The 22,395-nt window shown below is 37.3% G+C and overlaps 1 protein-coding gene across 2 annotated transcripts; it reads left to right on the forward strand.

Moving 5' to 3' along the window:
* Positions 1-103: 103 nt before the first annotated feature.
* On the forward strand, positions 104-18,412 carry nubpl (nucleotide binding protein-like). Of its 2 annotated transcripts, XM_053510377.1 has the most exons (11): positions 104-349; positions 6,931-7,075; positions 9,140-9,174; positions 9,277-9,367; positions 10,028-10,067; positions 10,146-10,236; positions 10,749-10,842; positions 11,562-11,647; positions 12,970-13,090; positions 17,064-17,146; positions 18,268-18,412. In XM_053510377.1, exons 1-11 carry the CDS (start codon positions 221-223, stop codon positions 18,328-18,330), a joined length of 978 nt encoding a protein of 325 aa, XP_053366352.1. In that variant the 5' UTR covers positions 104-220; the 3' UTR covers positions 18,331-18,412. The 2 variants fall into 2 exon arrangements, with proteins under 2 accessions (XP_053366352.1, XP_053366353.1); XM_053510378.1 differs by lacking the exons at positions 104-349; positions 6,931-7,075; positions 9,140-9,174 and having other exon boundaries at positions 9,363-9,381.
* The last annotated feature ends 3,983 nt before the right edge of the window (positions 18,413-22,395 follow it).

The following is a 22,395-nucleotide window of genomic DNA, read 5'->3' on the forward strand; positions in this document are numbered from 1 at the left end:
TCCGCATTACGTCATCAAAACGCGCCTTTCCTTCTCAGCGTTGTGTTTAGTTATTTCGTGCATGCTCCCCCTCCAAAACCATTCGTAGTTATTTTTTTTAAAGAAAAAAATAACACTCGTGTTCTTGTAAAAAAAGAAAAGACGTTGAGCTAAGAACTTAAATAAATATGACGTAGTCGCTCATTGTTTAGCTACTGAGCTAATATTTTGTGTAAATAAAATGCTGTTGTATCAAAGCTGCAGAAAGCTTGCACAGGTGCTGAAGAGTAACTCAGTTTGCTCTGGGTTGTGGTCATGTAGTAATGTTAGACCTCTTCAGGCTCTCTGTAAACCTGATGTGCGTTTCAAGGTAAGTCATGTGTCTGAATGCTGATGTCCTTGTATGTGTCACATGAGGTCAGTGTAGTGTTTACATGCTAACAGTCTGTAACTTACATGTCAAACGCCATGCATGGAATTAAGTGGTGTTAATGATCATTTAATCTTGTGTGAGTTTGCAGTGCTGCAGATTGTTTCGATTCCTGCACTAGTATTTACAACTTTGGAAAAATCTCAAATGGAGAACGTTGATCAAAAATATATTCCCATTTCCCCCCCCCAGACAGGAATTAATCATCATATCCAGAACTGCACAGCTCTTCTCATTTTCTGCATTAACAAAGACGTTCCTATAAACAGCCAAAACATGATATTGGTAAAAAGAAAAAGTGAATTTTCAGATAGGATCATACAGTATAACAACATTTTTCATAATACTTAATGCTTCTTATCTCCCAATCCATGCATCAGTTTTTGTAAATATGCATTCACATTTATATTTTTATCTGATAAAAAGAAACAAATTTGCTAAATACAATTTCATTCCCTTTTATGTAATGTTGAAAAAAAGTATATATATATATATATATATATATATATATAATATTTATATTTTTATTTACATGAAACTTGGCCAATTCAGATTTCACATGACAAGGCATAAAACTTAAAATGTATATTATTCTAAAATGCAAAGTTGTTAAGATATTGCAATAGGAATTTGACACTACAGATTATTTTTTTCCTTTCAAAGCTTTTACCAAATTTTTTACCGAATGTTTTACAGTTCATATTCTTCTAGAAGCTTACACCAATTTTAGTATCAATACTCATAAATACATATGAATATCTATTTTGAATTATTATTGTTTGAAGTGATTACCCTGAAAATGGCTGTTTTTGAGGGCACATAAGTTAAAAACATCTCTCCAAATCGGCTAAAGTTAGGAACTTGGGGTAGCAAAATTGGTCACTTTTATGTTGCATAAACTTCAGAAGCAGCTTCTCTGGCACACATTTTCTGTATTATGTGTATAACTTTATACAAATATAATCAGCACCGATACTGTGTTTAGCCAAAAGCATTTATAAGTGCACAGGTAGTCAAGTCAAGTCCGGTAGAAAGTTCTTCTTTTATATTCTGGGCAAAAAAAAAAAAGTCGCACATCCTAAGATTTTATTCAGTCACCTTTAGCTTTGATTACAGCACACAATGTGGTGGCCAGTTCATGTGTGAAAATGATTCCTCATGGTCTCAGAACCACTTTTTTAAAACTGAATTTATTTCTGTCCCATAGATGGGATACGTAGTACAGGTCGTCTACAGACTTAATTTTATTGTACATCACGAAATGTTGATGAGTCTAGACCTGACCAACTAAAGCAACCCCAGATCATAACACTGCTTCCAGAGGCTTGTACAGTGCCCACTTTGCATGATGGGTGCACCGCTTTATGAGCTTCCCGTCTTACCCTAATGCGCTCATCCCTTTAGAATAAAAATAAAAAGTATAGGGTATTAGAATAGGGTCAGTATAGCTTAGTAGTTTTTTACGACTACGCAAGTGTTTAGTCCCAATCTTGTGAGTTCTCACTACACTGTGTGTATATAGAAATACTCTTACTTAGAAATACTCTTAGTCATGGCCAAAAGTTTTGAGAATTACATAAATATTGGAAATTGAAAAAGTTGCTGCTTAAGTTTTTATAATAGCAATTTGCATATACTCCAGAATGTTATGAAGAGTGATCAGATGAATTGCATAGTCCTTCTTTGCCATGAAAATTTACTTAATCCCAAAAAAAAAGTCGCACATCGTGGTGGATCATCAAGAACTTCAAGGAAAGAGGTTCAATTCTTGTTAAGAAGGCTTCAGGGCGTCCAAGAAAGTCCAGCAAGCGCCGGGATCGTCTCCTAAAGAGGATTCAGCTGCTGGATCGGGGTGCCACCAGGGCAGAGCTTGATCAGGTATGGCCGCAGGCAGGTGTGAGCGCATTTGCATGCACAATGAGGCGAAGACTTTTGGAAGATGGCCTGGTGTCAAGGGGGGCAGCAAAGAAGCCACTTCTCTCCAAAAAAAACATCAGGGACAGATTGATCTTGTGCAGAAAGTATGGTGAATGGACTGCTGAGGACTGGGGCAAAGTCATATTCTCAGATGAAGCCTCTTTCCGATTGTTTGGGGCATCTGGAAAAAGGCTTGTCCATAGAAGAAAAGGTGAGCGCTACCATCAGTCCTGTGTCATGCCAACAGTAAAGCATATATATCTTTTAATGGTCATTCACATGAAATTTGGCCAATTTAGATTTCACATAAAAAGGCATAAAACTGAAAATGTATATTATTCTAAAATGCAAAATTGTTAAGATATTGCAATATGAATTTGACACTACAGATTATTTTTTTTCTTTTGAAGCTTTTACCAAAAACCGAATGCTTTACAGTTCATATTCTTCTAGAAGCTTACACTAATTTTAGTATCAATACTCATAAATACATATAAATATCTATTTTGAATTATTATTGTTATTATTGGTAAGTGATTACCCTAAAAATGGCTGTTTTTGAGGGCACATAAGTTAAAAATGGAGATCTTACAGGACCCTGCAGTCCTGTGTCATGCCTACAGTAAAGCATCCTGAGACCATTCATGTGTGGTGTTGCTTTTCATCTAATGCAGTGGGCTCACTCACAATTTTGCCCAAAAACACAGCCATGAATAAAGAATGGTACCAAAACACCCTCCAACAGCAACTTCTTTCAACGATCCAACAACAGTTTGGTGAAGAACGATCCATTTTCCAGCACGATGGAGCACGGTGCCATAAGGCAAAAGTGATAACTAAGTGGCTCGGGGACCAAAACGTTGAAATTTTGGGTCCATGGCCTGAAAACTCCCCACATCTTAATCCCATTGATAACTTGTGGTCCATCCTCAAGAGGCAGTGTGCTTTAGTTTTCTAAATTGGATTCTTCTCCACTGGTAAGGTAGGTTTTTAACTTTTGTACTGTTTTTGAAAACACAATTGGTTCATACTGTATACTGTACCTAGTTTTTGCTGTTTGGTAGTGTTGATTGCAGTGTGATTGAAGTAGGTCTAAAGCAATTAGTTCTCAGGTAATTAATCAAGAGTAGTTTCAGGCTTCCTTAAGGTGTGAATTGTGGGCAGGGCTTAGCTACATATATTGAAGGTGGATCTAGCTCATACTTTAGTGTGCTTTAGTTTTCTAAATTGGATTCTTCTCCACTGGTAAGGTAGGTTTTTAACTTTTGTACTGTTTTTGAAAACACAATTGGTTCATACTGTATACTGTACCTAGTTTTTGCTGTTTGGTAGTGTGGCCCAGAAGTTGATTGAGAGCATGCCCAGTCGAATTGCAGAGGTCCTGAAAAAGAAGGGCCAGCACTGCAAATACTGACTCCTTGCATAAATGTCATGTAATTGTCGATAAAAGCCTTTGAATTGTATGAAGTGCTTGTAATTATATTTCAGTACATCACAGAAACAACTGAAACAAAGATCTAAAAGCAGTTTAGCAGCAAACTTTGTGAAAACACACTAATATTTGTGTCATTCTAAAAACTTTTGGCCACAACTGTACATAAGGTGCAAATACAGAAAAGTGTAAGACAGGTGCCGGATTAAAAAAACTACACAGATCATAATGCGCAGGAAAATAAATGGACATGACATGTGACCATTTGGACATGGATACATGTGAGCATTGTTGTTGTTTAAAAAAATGTTGATTATTGAGCAAGCATGTTTGATGTCTGATTTGGTGTTTCTTCTCTGATGCATTTTTTTTTACTTAAATCCCTTCCATGTTTCTTCAAAAGAAGGAACTAAAATAAGGAAATGTAAAGCACGAAAGTACAATTAGTGTGCATGGATGACTTTTGTTCCTCACAAGCTCACAAAATAATCTGAAGGCAGAAATTTGATTTTAAATATTGTTTGGGCAGTTATCATCAAACATTGTAAGAGCTGCCATAAATATTTTGCAGAGTCTGAGCAGCTGACAGAACACATGCCAGTCAAGCTGGTATCCTTGTCACCTTGACAACTTTTTATTATTTATTGCTAAATGTATTGAGATTTTGATGGAGAAATAAATGGATCGATGGATGGATGCCTAGATAATTAATTACTTAATCTAGATCCATCCATCCATACATACATGCGTACATCCATACATCCATTGACCAAAACATGGTATTGGTCCAAACAATGTCTCATCTCTATAAAAAAGTGAATTTTAAAATAAACAGAGAGAGACAGACAGACAGATTCATTGATTCCTGTCAAAATTATATTCACATTTTTCCCCAGACAGGAATTGCTCATCATATGCAGCACTGCACACCTCTTCCCCTTTTCCCTAAAAGACAACTTGACAAACATTGTTTTGGTGCTAAAAATAAGTGTCGCACCTCTGTAAAAAAGTGAATTTGCAGATAGGATCATATAACAACATTCTTCATTATACTTAATGCTTCTTAACTCTCAATTCATGCTTCTTTTTTGTAAATATGCATACACATTTATATTTTAATCATTAAAAAAGAAACATTTAGAAACCTTTGCTAAATACAGTTTCATGCCCTTTTATGTAGTGTTTAAAATGCAAAATTGTTAAGATATTGCAACATGAATTTGACATGGTTAAAGACATTACTGATCTTTCAATTCTTAATTTTACACGGAATGCTTTAATTTATGCAACAGTTTTCACAGGTCATATGCTTCTCCAAATTTAATATCAACACTCGTAAAGAAATATGAATAATTTGCATTTTAAATGGCCATTTTTGTAGCACATATAAAATCATCTCTCCAAGAGCTGCTTAAAGTTAGCAACATAAAATCTTTAGTGAAGCAAGATTGATCACTTCCATGTTGTATAAACTTTAGAAGTAGTGTTTTTGGCACATACGTTTTCTGTATTACTGTATTTGTATAACATAAAAAAAAAAAATCAGCACCAAAAGTGTGTTTTTGTCATATCTATCCCTTATAGCACCCTGAAAACTTAGTTTTTTAAAATTAATTTTTATCTGTAAATTCAGCGCTATTATTAATATACCTGAGACAAAAATCTCCTGTAAATGACCTATTTTGAGTTAAGCATTCACATTTTGAACTTGTATGTGTAGTTTTAAGCCTAGCTAACAACCATGTTTATAAAGGCAGCATAAACAAATCTATGATATGATGTGTAACCTTTCTCATACAGTTATGAATCTACTATTTGAAAGGCAGCCAACTTCTGTAACAAAAGCTGGGCTGAACAGAGTTGCCGGTCTGTTTTTCTCTCTACGTTAACATTTTTGTACTGGTATTTAAAAGACCTACTATAAAACTATTAAACCAGCACTTCTACTGCTACACTTCTGACTATTAGAAATGTGTATATTATAATTTTTTATGTAATGTGTTTCCTGGTTATTTTAGTCAGAATTTATTCAATCAAAATGTTTTTGCGAATTTGGGTCATTTTATGGTTAAACACAGGTGTTTTAATCTTAAGGATGTGTTTTTAAATGTCTCAAAGTACGCACGAAATTCACTCCAGCAAGTAACCATGGTCTTGGTTTACAGTATTTGCTTTTACATGATCTTCAAAACTGATTTACACCCATCAGCCATTACATTAACACCACCTACCAACTATACAGCGGTAAACTGGTGGCATGATCATGGGCACCCAAGGTTCACTCATTCCCATGAGAATCAAAGCCCAGCTTGTCTGATTCCATCCCACAGAAAAGCCAATGCAGCACAAATCTTTTTTTTATAAATACTGCCGACCTGGAATCCAATCTCCCCAGATCCAAATCAGATTGAGCACCCATGGGACGCCTGAATAAACAAACCTGGTCCTCATAGTCCCCACCCTGCAACCCTTAGCACCCAAAGGATCTGCTCCCAGCGTGCCAACACAATCCTGCAGAACCATGCCCTGAGGGGCCAGCGTCACCCTGGTGGCACAAGGTGAACTCAAAACCTCGGTGGCTTTAACGTTTATAGTTTTAATGTTATGGCTGATGGTGTATTTTTAAAACCCCAGTTTATTGTGTTGTGTTTGGTAATTTTCTTATAAGAACTGTACTTTATTGCATTTGTGTCTGTATTCATTTTAGGGCTGTGGTATATCCCCAGCCAAGTATAAGATGTCAGTGTAAATATAGTCGTGTTTCCTAGAGACACCATTTCTTTCTTTTTTATGCCTTGTGGCTTATCATTTAGCAAAAAGGGGCAGAACTAGTAGCTGGGTTGCAGCTGGTGGCAGTGATACGTTCCTGGCTGAGAAAATGACAAAACAAAAATATATACATTTTTTGCATTGTCCTTCACTAATCTGTGAAATTAGAGGATTATTTTCCATTAATCTGCACCTTCAGCATCCAAGCTTTTACTTATTAAAATAATGAACTCATTTACAGCTGGGCACTTTTAGCATGTATTCAACAGACTGCTAGCACATACACACAAAAACACACTGTGTCTTCAATCAATCTTGTGTCGACTGCCTCAGATGCACTTTAAAACATTGTCAAGTCTAGATGTACTGTTGCTGCTACTACTGGTATTTCTTTACTTATTAGAGTTCAGCTGCTGGTGAGAAACAGCAGGAGAGGCAAAGGGCTCACATGGCGCGTGGCCTTCCTAAGCAAAAGCCTGTAGCTGGTGTTAAACAGGTCATCGTTGTTGCTTCCGGAAAAGGAGGCGTTGGCAAATCTACCACAGCAGGTACGCATGACACCAGCTTTCACTTGCGATTTATTTTTATGATTCAATAATGCTTTAGTAAAATTATTTGTAAATATAATGCACTTTTTGTTTGGTGGCATGCACTTAGTCAAAAATGTCTAAGCAAACATAGCGTTGTCCCTGCAGCAAGTATTCTCTTCTTGGTAAAAGACAACAATTCACAAGGCTACAGCATCATCTCTGCCACAACCCAATCCAAAATTTCTCTCTTTCTCTCTCTCTCTCTCTCACTCACTCACTTTTTCTTGTTTTAATTTACTTTCTCCTCTTCAGTGTTGTTACTGTTGGTCGAGCCAAAGTGTTTGTGAAAGTCATTTATTACTACAACTCTACAGCTTTTTATATAAAAACCTACAAAGATTACTGTCATTGCCTCTGTTTTTGTCTCGAGCATTTCATGTGGCTGTGGATGTTTACCGGAGAGGTGCTCCCGAGGAGTGCTCAAACTTTGATGTGGTGTAAAAGAAAAGTGTGCTGCATAATAATAGATCTGAACTTCAGCATGAAAGTGCAAGAGACAAATAGGACACTTAAACACAGCACAATGTATATAGAGGAGCTTTATTTATTTATGAATGAGCACAGAGTCCAAAATGGGCAAATTGTTAAGTATATTATGCTTGATGTTTTGTAAACCAATTTTTTTTTTTTACTTTTTTATCGTTATCACTTATAGTGATCACATTAAATGATAAATATACAGGCATCATAACTAAAAGGGAGAGCCAGAAGGAAATAGGATTTTTTTTTTTTGCTTTTTTGACTATTTTGAACAAATTTAAATGAATCAAACAAGAATTAGAGTCTTTATTTTATTTCATAATCATTGCAAATGAAATGTGCATTTTTGTCTCTGTAAAACGACACTACCTGCCAAATTGTGGACACACCTAATTCCATACTCTTTTGTGATTTCTTTTTCTTTCTACACTGTAAAACAATGCTAAAGGCATCCAAAATATGCAACAATCTCCTTTGAACAGTTGATATCGAGATGCATCTGCTACTTGTGCTCTGTAAAGCCTTTAAACGGCTCTAATTTCAGGTGCTGTTAATTAGTGATTTTTGAAGCTGGTAACCTTAAACGAACCTCTGCAGCAGAGGTACGTTTTGGTCTTGCTTTCCTGAGATGGTCTTCATGAGAGCAAGGTGCTTGATGTGTTTTGCAAATGCACTTGACAATACTGTTCTTGCAGGAACTATTCCAGAACAGTTGACCTTCATGTCATAAAATGCAATTTACTGTTGTTGTTGTTGATATTTAATTTAATTATCTTATGCCATGTGTTATTTCCTAGTGTTTTAAAAAAATCCAGTATTGTTCTGGAATGTAGAAAATAAATCTAAACTTCTGTTCAATCTTTTGCCTGGTACTGTCTGTAAATAAGAATTTGCTACAAACAAAGATTTAATATGGTAAATAAAATTTACTAGAGATTGTTAAAAATAGCTTAATCAAATTTTTATGAAATGAACATTCAACATAGTCCCTGACGTAAGAAAAAACAACCAAAGGAAAGATCATGAGTTCCACAGCAGAGCCTAAAGCTCCAGAGTCGGCCTCTCAGTCTGTTTTTACAGCTTTAGAAATCGCAGCTTTACCAAACAGGTGTTGCTTAAAAAGTGACTTAAGAGCTCTTTTTAAGTGTTATAACAAGCTTGGGTAACCATGCAACGAATATTGCTTATATGTTTGTTGTGATTCAGAGAGCTGTTAGACACGAGTGCGCTCCATGTTGCATATTCATCAGCTCTGTGGGTTGAGCATATTGAGACCCCCTGCATTTGTTGCATAATTAATAAATTGCTGAGTCCCACAATGTTAATTGCACGTTCCCACAATGCACATTGTCAATTTTTTTCTGTCATGATGCATGTTGTCACCCTGTTAGATATGATTACAGAAAACACAAGGGCCAAGAATTTAAATACCTGATCTAATAAAATGCCTTCGTAATCTGTGATGATGATGTCAAAACACACTGGTGTCTGCCAGATTGAGATTGTCTTGTGTTTTGATTGCCTTTACTCTTCACTTTACAGTGAATCTTGCTCTTGGACTTATGGCTAATGATGAGGTACCACACATCACCCAGAACCATCCATATTCAGATATTAAAATATTACTGAAATATTACGTGTATAGACCTGGCTTAACATTTGTATTTTCGTTCTTTTAGAGTAAGACGGTGGGTCTTTTAGATGCTGATGTCTACGGACCCTCAGTCCCCAAGCTGATGAATCTCAAAGGAAACCCAGAATTAACAGACAGTAGGTGATATCAGGTGGTAACACATTCCCTTTAAAATGTACACTTACCAGCCTTACACTTTATTAGGAACACTAGTACACAAAGATTGTAAAAAGATCTGGTTTATGGTCCAGTAGCCTGAGATTTGAGTTCTTGGTTGACCATATAATCCTACTGTATGTGTATGCATTTTGAGATGCTTCTCTGCTCACCATGACTGTAAAGAGTTACTGTAGCCTTTCTATTAGCCTGAACCTGGCTGTCCATTCTTTTCTGCGTTTCTCACCAAAGAGTCATTTCTACCCAACAAATTGCTGCGGATTTAAATTTTTAAATCAGCATATAGCTTTCTCAGTAATACTCAAATCAGCTCACCTGGCACCAATAACTAACCTCAGATTTTCTCTGCATCCTGATGTTCTGAAAAATTAAAAGCTCTTGTTTTTAATCTGCATGATTGTATGCATGTACTCCTGTCACTTGGTTGAGCGATTGCATGGTTGTACAGTGCACAGGTGTTCTGATAAAGTGTTCAGTAAGTTTATATAAAGCCATGAAGACTGTAAAGACACTGAAAGACAAAGGTACCAAAGGGACACATTTGTTTGAGCATCACAACACTGTGTTAAGCAGGTGTTTGTATATATTTACATATAAATCTCTCTTCATTTCATTTTCAGACAACTTAATGAGACCTCTTATGAACTTTGGAATCCCTTGGTAAGTGTATAAATAAATTAGACTAATTACTGTGGAATGTGAGTCAGTCTAATTGCTTGTCTGCTCTGCCTTCCTCAGTATGTCCATGGGCTTTCTGGTTGAAGATACAGCACCTATTGTGTGGAGGGGTCCGATGGTCATGTCCGCTATTGAAAAGCTCCTTAGACAGGTGTGGGCAAAATCTTTGATTTGTCCGCTTCGTGTTTACCCCATAAACAAAGCTTAGATAACTAAAAAATTATTTTTATTTAGCATACAGTTATATCAGCCAAGTGCAGAGGTGCTAACATCTGCTTTTTAGATGGCCAACATCTGCCTTTAAAAAGCAAGTAAATGATTTTTGAAGCTGTATTATGGCAAAAGTGCAAAACCCTGGAAGCTATGAATTTCTGCATTATTAGTTAACGCAGCAGATGGACCAAAATTGGAATAAAATTCATCCAGTGGAAAAGTCGATTCATCTAATACTTTCTTTCCACATAGAGGTAAAATTGAACCCATACCTGTAAATGTGTAAAAAGTTTCTAGTGTGAGCCAATAGAAAACAGTCTTTCTGTCTGTCAGGGTGTTTTTGTTTCGCAGTGTGGTGACATCATGTCTTTTAAAGGAGTAATGCTTATCAAATTTTACACTTCCTTAGACCGCTTTGTTTTGTTCGGTTTTGTTTTATTACGCCTTTAGGTAGACTGGGGCTCTTTGGATTACTTAGTGATTGACATGCCACCTGGAACGGGGGATGTACAACTTTCCATCACACAGAACATCCCAATCGCAGGTAAATAAAATAATATTGATCATCTGTCATGTGTCCAGGAGTTTTTACCCGTATTAGTGTTTCGTTTTATAATACCAATAATATATGTTTTGTGTAGTGGTCTGGGAAAACCTGTCGAAAGTGTGCAAAGGAAAAAAAACCATTGATTTTTGGTTATAATTGGGTTGGCATAGCATACTTGGCTATGTACAGTACTTCAAGAAGCAGTACATATATCTGTGTGATACTTTACATAGAAAATGTCAGACCTAGCCAACTAGACAACCCGGTCGTCTGAAAGTCTATGATGACACTATTTTATTTATTTATTTGCAGCAGTGGTATTTTCTTGAAATTAATAAAATAATGTAAAGTTAATTTTAATGACCATAGATTAAAGGCTTATCACTTGACACTTAAGCATGATGACATCACTTCTGCCCGGTCTTTTATATGCTTATTCTCCTGCCCTATATAAAACATGGAGAGGTGCCTTTAAAGATGTAATGTGAAGCTTAAAGTGTTAAAAAAAATCAAGCCCAGCTGCAGAAATTGACATTACTATGATTTCTGACTGACTTAAAAGCCGACACAGGATCCGGGAGCATAGTAAGGACTGGAATGCGATAAAACTCCAAAATGTATATTTTGCTGTCACTTTATTTTATAACGTCTAAAAGATCTTCACTACCAAAGGCTCTAAGGATTTTTATCGTACGTATATATGCTTTACATTATAGGTGCTGTTATCGTGTCCACCCCACAGGACATCGCGTTGTTGGATGCACGTAGAGGTGCTGAGATGTTCCGCAAGGTCAACGTGCCGGTGAGACTCAAGAAGCATCTGTTAAACACGTGGAGTCAACCATGCAGCAGTCAATGATTTCCAGATGTTTGTGGCTGTAAAGTGGAAAGCTCAGTCAAAAGAAAGAACTATGGTTGAGGCTAGCAGTGTAATTCCTGATAACTAACAAACTGACCAAAGAAAACTAGCGATGTTAACAATGGAATACAAAGTTCAGAATGTTCTTTAGCATTCAATGAATAAAAAAGACTGACTGGGATAGAAAGATTTAGATGAAAGACAAATCTCTTTACTCTTCTTTTTGGTCTCTTAACAAAAATGCAGTCCTTCATTTGTAAAAACAAAGTCAGAGGTGATAGAGCCATACAGGGTGATCTCATTATCCAGGACTAATAGAGCAGGAATCATGACCATGGAACAATGAAGGATTGCAATCATAACATTTCAGCAATGCCGTGGGAGGACTGGAGGAGCCAGCTGCTTTTTTTCCTATGTGTTAGGCCTCGAAATATGGACTTAACCTCACAGCAAATATTTTGCCCAGAACACTAGATTTTAAAAAGTACATTATGCATTTTGACAATATAATTCAAATATAAGAAGAATATTCTCCTCCCGTTGTTTTAAGTTGTTCTGGAAGGCTGTGGCATTTTTTTTTTAAACAAAAAAAAAGTACATACTGTACGGGACTGGATATTTTGGAAATGACAACCAAACAGGCTTATTTTTCACCATATTCACGCATCAGCATGACTGGTGGCGGGTTTATTATTATTATTATTATTATTATTATTATTTAATACGATTATAAGATCATTCAGAAAAAGTATAATAATATAGCTTTTATTGCTATAAAAATAAAAACATTCAGACGTGTTTGTTCCACCTAAGTATGTGCTGTCTGAAGGGCTGATCATTCTCCACCACTAATTCTTTCCACATTCTGCAGGGTTCATGGAAAGATGGCTGTATGACTGTGATTTATTGCTAATAATCTTTTAATAAATTTGTTGAGAGGTCTCACTGGGCATGTGTGTGCACATGAGTGAGAAATTTTGGCAATAATCCATTGTTTATTAAACCACAGTTTAAATCATTATTAGTGTTTTGTGTGTCCATTTTGGTAAAATGTCCGGATTAATGGGACATTGCTGATCAATGAAACTTTTAACGAACATAAACATTTGGTAAATTTTTCTGCTCTTAGTATGAGCCTCAATAGGGAAGTTTGTTGTTATGACTGAACATTTTACTCATTGAATTCTAGTTTAAAGATTTCAAAAGGTTTTTTTTTCTTTCTTTCTTTCTTTCTTTCTTTCTTTCTTTCTTTGTTTTTTCTGTAGGTCCTGGGATTAGTTCAAAACATGAGTGTTTTCCAGTGTCCTCAGTGCAACCACCAGACACACATCTTTGGGTCAGATGGAGCAAGAAAATTGGCATGTTCGCTTGGAGTAGAGGTTCTTGGTAAGATCTGTTTAGCAAATAAAACCTTTACATACAAGTGAAGCTGTCAACAAAAAGAAACAAATGATAAAAACAGAACTTGAATTACTGTCAGCATCAAATCAAACACCATAGGGTGTTTTAAAGGTGTTTGGATTGAATTCCTACCCAGGGTTGACTCTGAGTTAGTTTGGGGAAGGACATCATCATCATCATCATCATCATCACAGGTTTAATTTCGTACAGTGTAATATACTGGTGCATCCAGTTTTGTCCATCCATATTCATTACTGTTTATTATTCTCTCTTTTAATATTATTTTATTAATACTAGCAATTCTGAGTTGTATTCATGCCTTCTCAATTGATAATTATGTAAGGCATTCCATCTGGCATTCCTGGTGTTGTGAAATAAAAAATAAAATATAACTGTTTATCTGAAGGAATACTTAACCTTGGGAGTAGGTTAAATTTGTCATTGTATAAATTTATTGTCCACCTTCACTGTCTTTCCCACATCCGGGAGAGTAATGGTGTGGAGAAGCCCCAAAGAAGCGTACCGCCCAGAGTGAAGCATGCCCAGAGTAAAGCATAGGGGGTGGATGAGTGATGGTTTGGTCTGCAATATCATGGCATTCCCTAGGCCCAATACTTGTGCTAGATGGGCGCGTTACTGCCAAGGACTACCGAACCATTCTGAAGGACCATGTGCACCCAATGGTTCAAACATTGTATTCTGAAGGCGGTGCCGTGTATCAGGATGATAATGTACCAATACACACAACAAGACTGGTGAGAGAGTGGTTTGATGAACATGAAAGTGAAGTTGAACATCTTCCATGGCCTGCACAGTCACCAGATCTAAATATTATTGAGCCACTTTGGGGTGTTTCGGAGGAGCGGGTCAGGAAACGTTATCGTCCACCAACATTACGTAGTGACCTAGCCACTGTTCTACAAGAAGAATGGCTCAAAACTGGCTTCCTCTGGCCTCTGTGCAGGACTTGTATCTGTCATTCCCAAGACGAATTGATGCGTATTGGACGCAAAAGGCCCTACACCATACTAATGAATTAATGTGATCTAAAACCAGGTGTTTTAGTTTTATTGTTCAACCCCTGCAGAACCACAATGCAAAAAGAGAGAAAAATCCTACTTTTAATTGAAGTACAATTTTTCAGTTTCCCTGTGGGGAAAGTGCTTGATTTTGTGTCCCTCGAACCTTTTTTGTGTAGATTTTGCCACACGTTTTGAGTCATTATCCTGCTAAAAGACCCATCTTCAGCTTTGCTTCCTGACAGAAACCATAAGGTTTTAATTTGAAATGTCCTGGAATGTCAGAGTTTATGATGCCATGCGCCTTGACAAGGTTCCCAGGGCCTTTAGAAGAGAAACAGGCCCACAGCATCACAGATCTTCCACCATACTTTACAATGGGCATATGATGCTTTTCCGATTGCTCATCTTTTGTTTTACGCCTGACCCAGACAGTGTTTCTTGCCCAAAAGCTCTATCTTATTCTAATCTGACCACAGCACACGGTCCCAGTTGAAGTCCCAGCAAACTCCAGACGTTTGTTTGTGATTGTAGGTGAGGAAAGGCTTTTTCCTTCCATGTCTCCCAAACAGCTTGTTGGCATGTAGACTGTATCTGATGGTTGTTATGGAAACTTTGTGACACGTTTTTTGATGCAGTTCTCTAAGGTTTTTTTTTTTTTTTTTTTACTTCTCTTACCATCCTCCTCATTGGGATGGTAAGATTAACTTGGGTCCTCATTCGGCCTTGTTTCTTACTGTTCCAGTTGTTTTAAACTTCTTAATTATTCTAACTGTAGATATATAGAATGTAGCAAGTTCAGACGAGTGGCTATTTTTTGGTAGCCATTACCTGACTTATGAATATGGAAATGGGAAGTCATGAATTATTAATTAATAGTTTCTAGATACTTTGATCAACTTTATTGGAATTGTTAGGAGTGCCAATACCTGTGGCGATAAAAAAAAAAATATTAATGTATTTTCAATCATATTAAATTTACATGGGTTAAAGGTTAGCTTTTTCTATAATTTTGCACCGTGAGATTATGCTTTTGCAATAAAAAATACATTTATCAGAAGCCAACGAACACATCTTAACCAGGGGTGCCATAATAGTGCCCAGCACTGTATGTATATTTTAATAAATTTATTTTGATGTAATTATATATGTGATTTATTCAGTGTTCTATTCATTTTGCTTCACAGGCTTGACACTGATTAACCTCTATGGTATGGCCTTTTAGCTGAAGCAGTGCACATTTTATAATAATAAAAAAATCTCACCTCAGATTTATTGAAACCATTAGACCTGGCATTCTTGGCATTGTGAAACTTAAAATAAAACGTCACATAGTGAGTTCAGTTGATTTAATGCCTGGCCCTGGAAGCAGATCGCTTACACACGGCTGAAAATAAATCTTTTCCAGGTTCTGAAACGGCTTTTACAATTTATCAAATGTACAAACTCAGAATCCCCAGAGAAAATGTCAATACAATGTGAAAATTCTCTTAAAGTTGGATGGCGTGTATGTGGAGACATGGACAGTATATGATTCATAATACAGTAGTGTTATGCATTATCAAAATAATAGCAGTCCAGCATCAGTAAACAGCTCAATAATTGTTTTTTAGGAGAAATTATATTTACTCATGGTAAATATTTTACTTGTAGGTGTGGTGGAATAATAGAATTTAACAGACCCAACAGCCATGACTTGTATGCACCTGATTCTGTGTAATTGAATCATTCATTTAAAGGGGGCGTGAAAAACAGGTGTCAAACTAATTTAAGGATAAAAAAATTCATGGATAAATGCGGAAAAGGTTGTCCTGTGCATTTCTCTTTGAAAATAAAATTGGTCGTTCCAGACATTGTTTAGAAGAACAGCTTACTTTAATTTAAAAGTTGATTAGAGATGGAAAAACATAAAGAACTGCAGAAAATGATAGGCTGCTCTGCTAAAATGATATCAAATGCTTTAAAATTGAGACCAAAACCAGAAAGCTATTAGCAAGAAGCCCCTGCAAAGTCCCATTGTTGAAAAAAAAAAGACATGTGCTGAAGAGGTTACAGTTCGCCAAAGAACACATTGACTGGCCTAAAAAGAAATGGCACAATATTTTGTAGACTGATGAAAGCAAGATTGTTCTTTTTGGGTCTAGAGGCCGCATACAGTTTGTCAGGCGACCCCCAAACACTGAATTCAAGCCACAGTACACTGTGAAGACAGTGAAGCATGGAGGGACAAGCATCATGATATAGGGATGCTTCTTGTACTATGGTGTTCGGCCTATTTATTACATTTCAGGGATCATGGATCAATTTGAGTACATCAGAATACTTAAAGAAGTCATGATGCCTTATGCCGAAGAGGAAATGCCTTGAAATGTGTGTTTTAACAAGAGAGCGACCCCAGACACACCAGTAAGCAAGCAGCATCTTGGTTCCAGACCAACAAGATTGACGTTATGGAGTGGCCAGCCCAATCCCCAGACCTTAATCCAATAGAAAACTTGTGGCCTAACATTAAAAATGCTGTTTCTGAGACAAAAAATGCTGTTTCTTCGGCTGGAATACCTGTTCAAAGGTGCCAGAAGTTGGTTGACTCCATGCGGCACAGATTTGAAGCCGTTCTCAGAAACCATGGTTATACAGTACAACTAAATATTAGTTCAGAGATGCACAAGAAAGATTAAAATTCAAGTATTTTTGTTTAAACTGTAAATTCATCACTTTGTAAAGATGAGTGATGACCATGCTCTTTTTTTTGAAGACTAATATTTGTTTTTCTTCACTTTCTGTAAACTAATAATACATTTAGCACATTTTTCTTCATGGTGGGATTTAGAATAAAATGTACAGGGTGTCCAATGCATTTGTGTGATTTAAATGAAAAGTTACTACAGTATATGGATATGGAGCTTTACTCACTTTTTTCTGATTTGCTTGTACTACAGGTGACATTCCACTTCATCTGAACATCAGAGAGACATCAGACAAGGGGCAGCCCGTGGTGGTGTCCTGTCCTGACAGTCCTGAGGTAATTGCGTCATGACTAAATTCTACATTTAAAAGGTTTCCATCATAAACCCCTAAATATAACAGTGTCAATGTACATCATGTCAACATATCATCTGTATGTTATAATACTAAATGGCTAAAAGTATGTGGACACCTGACCATCCCACCCATACAGTAGATAGGTTTTCAAAAATGTTGCAAGTACACAGCTGCTTAAGATGTCTATATGCTGTTTACTTTCCCTGAAATTAAAAGCCCCCAAACCTGTTCTATTATGACACTTTACCTGTATGGACAAGGAGAGGTCCATGAAGTACTGTTTTGTCAAGGTTGAAGCTGAAGAAGTCTATGAGCCCTAAAATTTGGGACGAACTGAAATATTGACTGCTTCTTCACCCATCATCAGTGTCTGATCTTTGCTAATGCTCTTGTTGCTCAATGAACACAAATACCCATAGGCACACTAGTGGAAGACCTTCCCAGAAGATTGGAGATTATTATAACAGCAAAGCAGGCACTCAGTTTTGTAATGGGATGTTCAGCATTAACACATGCGTGTAATGGACAGGTGTCCCCAATCTTTTGACAATATACTGTAATGTATATACAGTATAATGAGGATGAACTGATAAACACCGATCGGCCATAGCATTAGGAGTGTAGGTTGCCCTTGTGCCAATTGGAAAGCTCTGGACCCTCGGGTCATGGCTCTACAAGACCTCTTGGGATATGCTGTGGTGTCTGGTACCAGGGTGGTGACAGCATGTGCCCATGGGTGCTTGATCAGTTTGGGATGTGGGGAGTTTGCAGACCCTGGTGTCTTTGCCTTCTGGACCCCATAAGAGACAGGCCGGGGTGCACTGGGTGTTCTGCTGCCTTCCTATCATGGCCGGCATTGACTATTTGTTGATTTGTGCTGAATTGGCTTGTATGTGGGACAGGACTAGAAAGGGTAGCCTTTGATCCGCATAGACATGAATGAGCTTTGTATGCCCATAAACTTGTCACTGTTTAACACTTATTACTGAAATATAATTGATAATCAATGTTAATGTTATGGCTAAGTGATAGCGGTACGGTAGCGGTTTGTTTGAAACTTTCATTTGTGATCACGTTTGGTTTCTGCTTGTTGACTTGCAGGCTGAAGCATACAGAAGAGTCGCCTCAGCAGTGGTGTGTCGCCTCGCAGAGGAGTCCAGCTGAATGACTTCAGCACTGATATACTATTTATATTTTGGTCATTAGTTCTGAGAAATTTCAATAAATATTTTACTCATGGTCATAATTTATGTGTTTCAGGCTTACCAGTAAAACCCCAGTAAAATTTTTAGTTCAAAGTCATTGAAACTGAGCTTCAGTATTTGGTGTGTATGTGAAAAATTAGGATTCCAGAGAATCCTAGAGGCCTGCCACAGCAGGGGAAAAAAGACTGAGAAGACAAGCTGATAATAGCACAAATTAGTCACAGAAAGTAGACTGAGATAATGAGGGGGCGAAAATGATGGATTTAATATGATAGGATTCACTGATCCTCACATACTCATTAGCTGACCTCCCGTGTAGCTACCAATGCTAACTACACTATATGATCATAAGTTTGTGGATCCAGATGTAATTGTTAAATGTCCTATTGCAGCCTTAGTACCCTTTTGCTGTTACAGTAACTTACACTAAACTGGTAAGGATTTTCACTTCCTTGCAGAGATTTGTGAGAGCATTACTGAGGTAGCTGCTGATGTTGGTTAGTTATGTTAGTAATACCCCTATCTCACCTACGCGGTTTCGCATAAGTGGCCATAAGTACGGTTCATCATGATTCACAGTGAGTTTTTGGCGCTGTAAGTACGTTTCCATCTTTCCGCGCGAAAAAATGAAACGTTTCATTTTTTCGGCGGTCCTCGTGGAAGCTTGTTTAGTTAAAGTTTGGTCTGGAGTGTTTCGTTGTATAAAGACAAACAATACATTTTTAACAACATTTTGTTTGATTCTTTATATGGTCTTATTTCCCAACTACAAATTCAGTTATAGTTGCTATACTAACAATGGCCATTGTCACAAAGCAGCTTCAAGAATCAAAAGAAAATTATGGAAATGTGTATAAAATGTGAAAAATGTGTATGAATCAAAATGATCAAATCAGTGATCACGTCAGTGTTAAGTTTAAATGCACGAGAAATTGCTTCCACTAAAATAATGCTTCCCCTCCCTCACTGAGTGAAATGAGTACAGAGTGCTTCAGTACTTTACAGTACTAAAACTGTTCAGATATTGAGTAGGGATAGCGTTTAACTGCAAGTAAAGTCAGAAGAGAAAGTCATCTAGAGAAATAGAGAAACATTGTGACTTCCTACTTAGTTTTCAGGCTGCTGTGACTCAGCTTGTGCACTCCCTTTAATAGCCAACAAAGCTGTCTATGATTCATCAGGCCCAATATGTTTGCTTTCCTATTTATCACACATCACTGTTCCTGATAGAACAGCCTTAATTTACAACTCCATAATGACTTTTATCTAGGCTTTAAATTTATTTTATGGTGCGCTAATATGCGTTTGGTGGAGTTTGCATTCCCATGAACAATGTGCCCTTTGTAAACCTAATGAAAATTGGGTATTGGCTAGTATTAAGGTTATACTGTGATGTTTGTTTATTTACTAAGGAGTAGTTCGACATCTATCTAGAAGTTGGAGATCTGACAGACCAGACGAAGTTGATTTTAGGAGATAAAAATCATCTGGTTATCATATATTGGGCATTTGAAATGTATTAATAGACTATTGTAAAATGTATATTACAGTGGCACGGTGGCTTAGTGGTTAGCACTGACGCCTTGCATGTTCAGGGCCCAGATCTGATTCCTGGCTATAGGTTTGATTCCTGTCTCCCACCGTGTGCATGGAGTTTGCATGTTCTCCCCATGCTTCGTAAGTTTTCTCCCACAGTCCAAAGACATGCAGATTAGACTAATTGCATTTCCAAATTGCTTATACTGTAACTGTGTGTGTGTGTGTACGTATGTTTGCCCTGTGATGGGTTGGCACTCTGTCCAGGGTGCACCCTGCCTCATGCATTATGGTGGTGACTCAAATGTACCTTAAGGTACATCATAATGCATTTAAAATAGTTTGCCTGCAGGAACTTAGATATTTTGGAGTGCTGAAATGCTTGCATTAAAAGAAATGGAGTGCCCTAAGCTTCCCATCCCAGGAAGCTTAGGGCACGAGGCGAGGTACACCCTGGACAGGGTGCCAATCCATCTGAGACACACACTACGGGCAGTTTGGGAACACCAATTATTATACCTAATCTTTATGTCTTTGGACTGTGGGAGGAAACTGGAGTACCCGGAGGAAACCCACCAAGCACAGGGAGAACATGCAAAGTCCATGCACACAGAGATGGGAATCGAGCCTGGCCGGGAATCAAACCCGGACCCTGGAGGTGCAAGGCGACAGTGCTAACCACTACATCCCCGTGCCACCAACTCCCACTATTTTCTAAGTTGGAAAATCAGAAACACTACAAAACATACTAATTTAGGCAATGTATTTTGTATTTAAATGGATATTTCAGTTAACCAGTGGCTACTAAAGTTTTTGGATCACTTTAACTGTTGAAAACAATCCACAAATCCGCCTCATTTAATCACCTCTACACCTCTAAGTCCAAAATTGGTAAATAGTACAGGGGAATACATTTTAGTTTATTTATTTAAGCTTTTTCCCCCTTAACTTAAATTCTTGTATTTTTTCCACATACTTTAACAAAATGTGTCATTAAATTAAAGAAATGGGAACAAATGTTTTACAATAACAGGCTGCAATGTGCCTGAAAAAAACATATTGACTGTTTATGTAACAACCTCATCAGCAACCTCATTCCCATCTTGACTTTTCCAACATATGTTTACATGCATGTTGGAACAGTCAAATCAAGTCAAGTCAAGTAGGCTTTATTGTCACTTCAGCAATATACGGTTTAGTACACAGTGAAACAAAACAACGTTCCTCCAGGACCAAGGTACTACATGCAACATAAATTTACAACATAAATTAACAGAAAAACTAACTAGCTAGCTAAGAAGCCTAATTAGCTGGCTAGCTGAGACAAGACAGATTGACTTGACATGAAATAAATTAACACTTAGAGACCTAAATATACTGTAGGTCTTAGAGGCTGGGAATCATCTATATTTTTATACAGAAGAGGCAACATAAAGTGCACGTGCAAATGTGCAAACAAGCAACAAAGCGACAGTGTGAGAAACATGACAATACAATACTCTGTGGTGTTGAGGTTATTGAGGTAGTCGGAGGAGAAACAGTAAATGTGCCGTAAGTAGCAGCAGGGATTAAAATAGTTAGTGCAAAAATGATCAAGTAATGAATATTGTGCAATAGAGCATTTACGGGTTGCTGTGTACAATAGTTTGGTAGAGTAGATCAGTGTGTGCGCTTGTGTTGATTAATCTAAGGTAGTTGAGTTAATCTGAGTGATAATGTGTGTGTGTGTGTGTGTGTTTTATCAGTCCAGTACAGTTAACCAGCCTCTGCACAGAAAGGTGTTTCTTTTTCTTTCATGGGTCATTTCATATGTTACTATGCGGCGTAACAAACAAAAAACATTCCTCTAAAACTGGTCAGGTACGGCGATGATGCCTAAAGCCTGGAGAAATATTCATATTGACATTGTAGGATTTGTAATGAATTAATTAGTAAATTCCTTTGTAAAATAAGTATTTGGTCACCTACAAACAAGCAAGATTTCTGGCTCTCACAGACCTGTAACAACTTCTTTAAGAGGCTCCTATGACCTCAAACAGTCACACTCCAAACTTCACAGTGGCCGAGACCAAAGAGCTGTCAAAGGACGCCAGAAACAAAGTTGTAGACCTGCACCAGGCTGGGAAGCAGCTTGGTGTGAAGAAATCAACTGTGGAAGCAAATATTAGAAAATGAAATACATACAAGACCACTGATAATCTCTCTTGATTTGGGGCTCCACGCAAGATCTCACCCCGTGGGGTCAAAATGATCACAAGAACTGTGAGCAAAAATCCCAGAACCACATGGGGGGACCTAGTGAATGAGTACATAACCAGTACATGTCCAGACCCATCTCAAGTTAGCTAGAGAGCGTTTGAATGATCCAGAAGAGGAATGGGAGAATGCCATATGGTCAGATGAAACCAAAATAAAACTTTTTGGAAAAAATTCAACTTCTCATGTTTGGAGGAGAAAGAATGCTGAGTTCATCCAAAGAACACCATAT

This window comes from Clarias gariepinus, chromosome 13 (genome assembly GCF_024256425.1).
Source record: "Clarias gariepinus isolate MV-2021 ecotype Netherlands chromosome 13, CGAR_prim_01v2, whole genome shotgun sequence".
In the NCBI taxonomy this organism is placed as follows: domain Eukaryota; kingdom Metazoa; phylum Chordata; class Actinopteri; order Siluriformes; family Clariidae; genus Clarias; species Clarias gariepinus.

What these genes read in the sequence shown, in the direction of transcription:
- nubpl (XM_053510377.1), top strand. Translation starts at nt 221, where the DNA reads ATGCTGTTGTATCAAAGCTGCAGAAAGCTTGCACAGGTGCTGAAGAGT. An exon ending in TGGCAAATCTACCACAGCAG is followed by an intron (nt 7,076 to 9,139) that starts GTACGCATGACA and finishes TTCACTTTACAG; the next exon opens with TGAATCTTGCTCTTGGACTT. An exon ending in ACAGAACATCCCAATCGCAG is followed by an intron (nt 10,843 to 11,561) that starts GTAAATAAAATA and finishes TTTACATTATAG; the next exon opens with GTGCTGTTATCGTGTCCACC.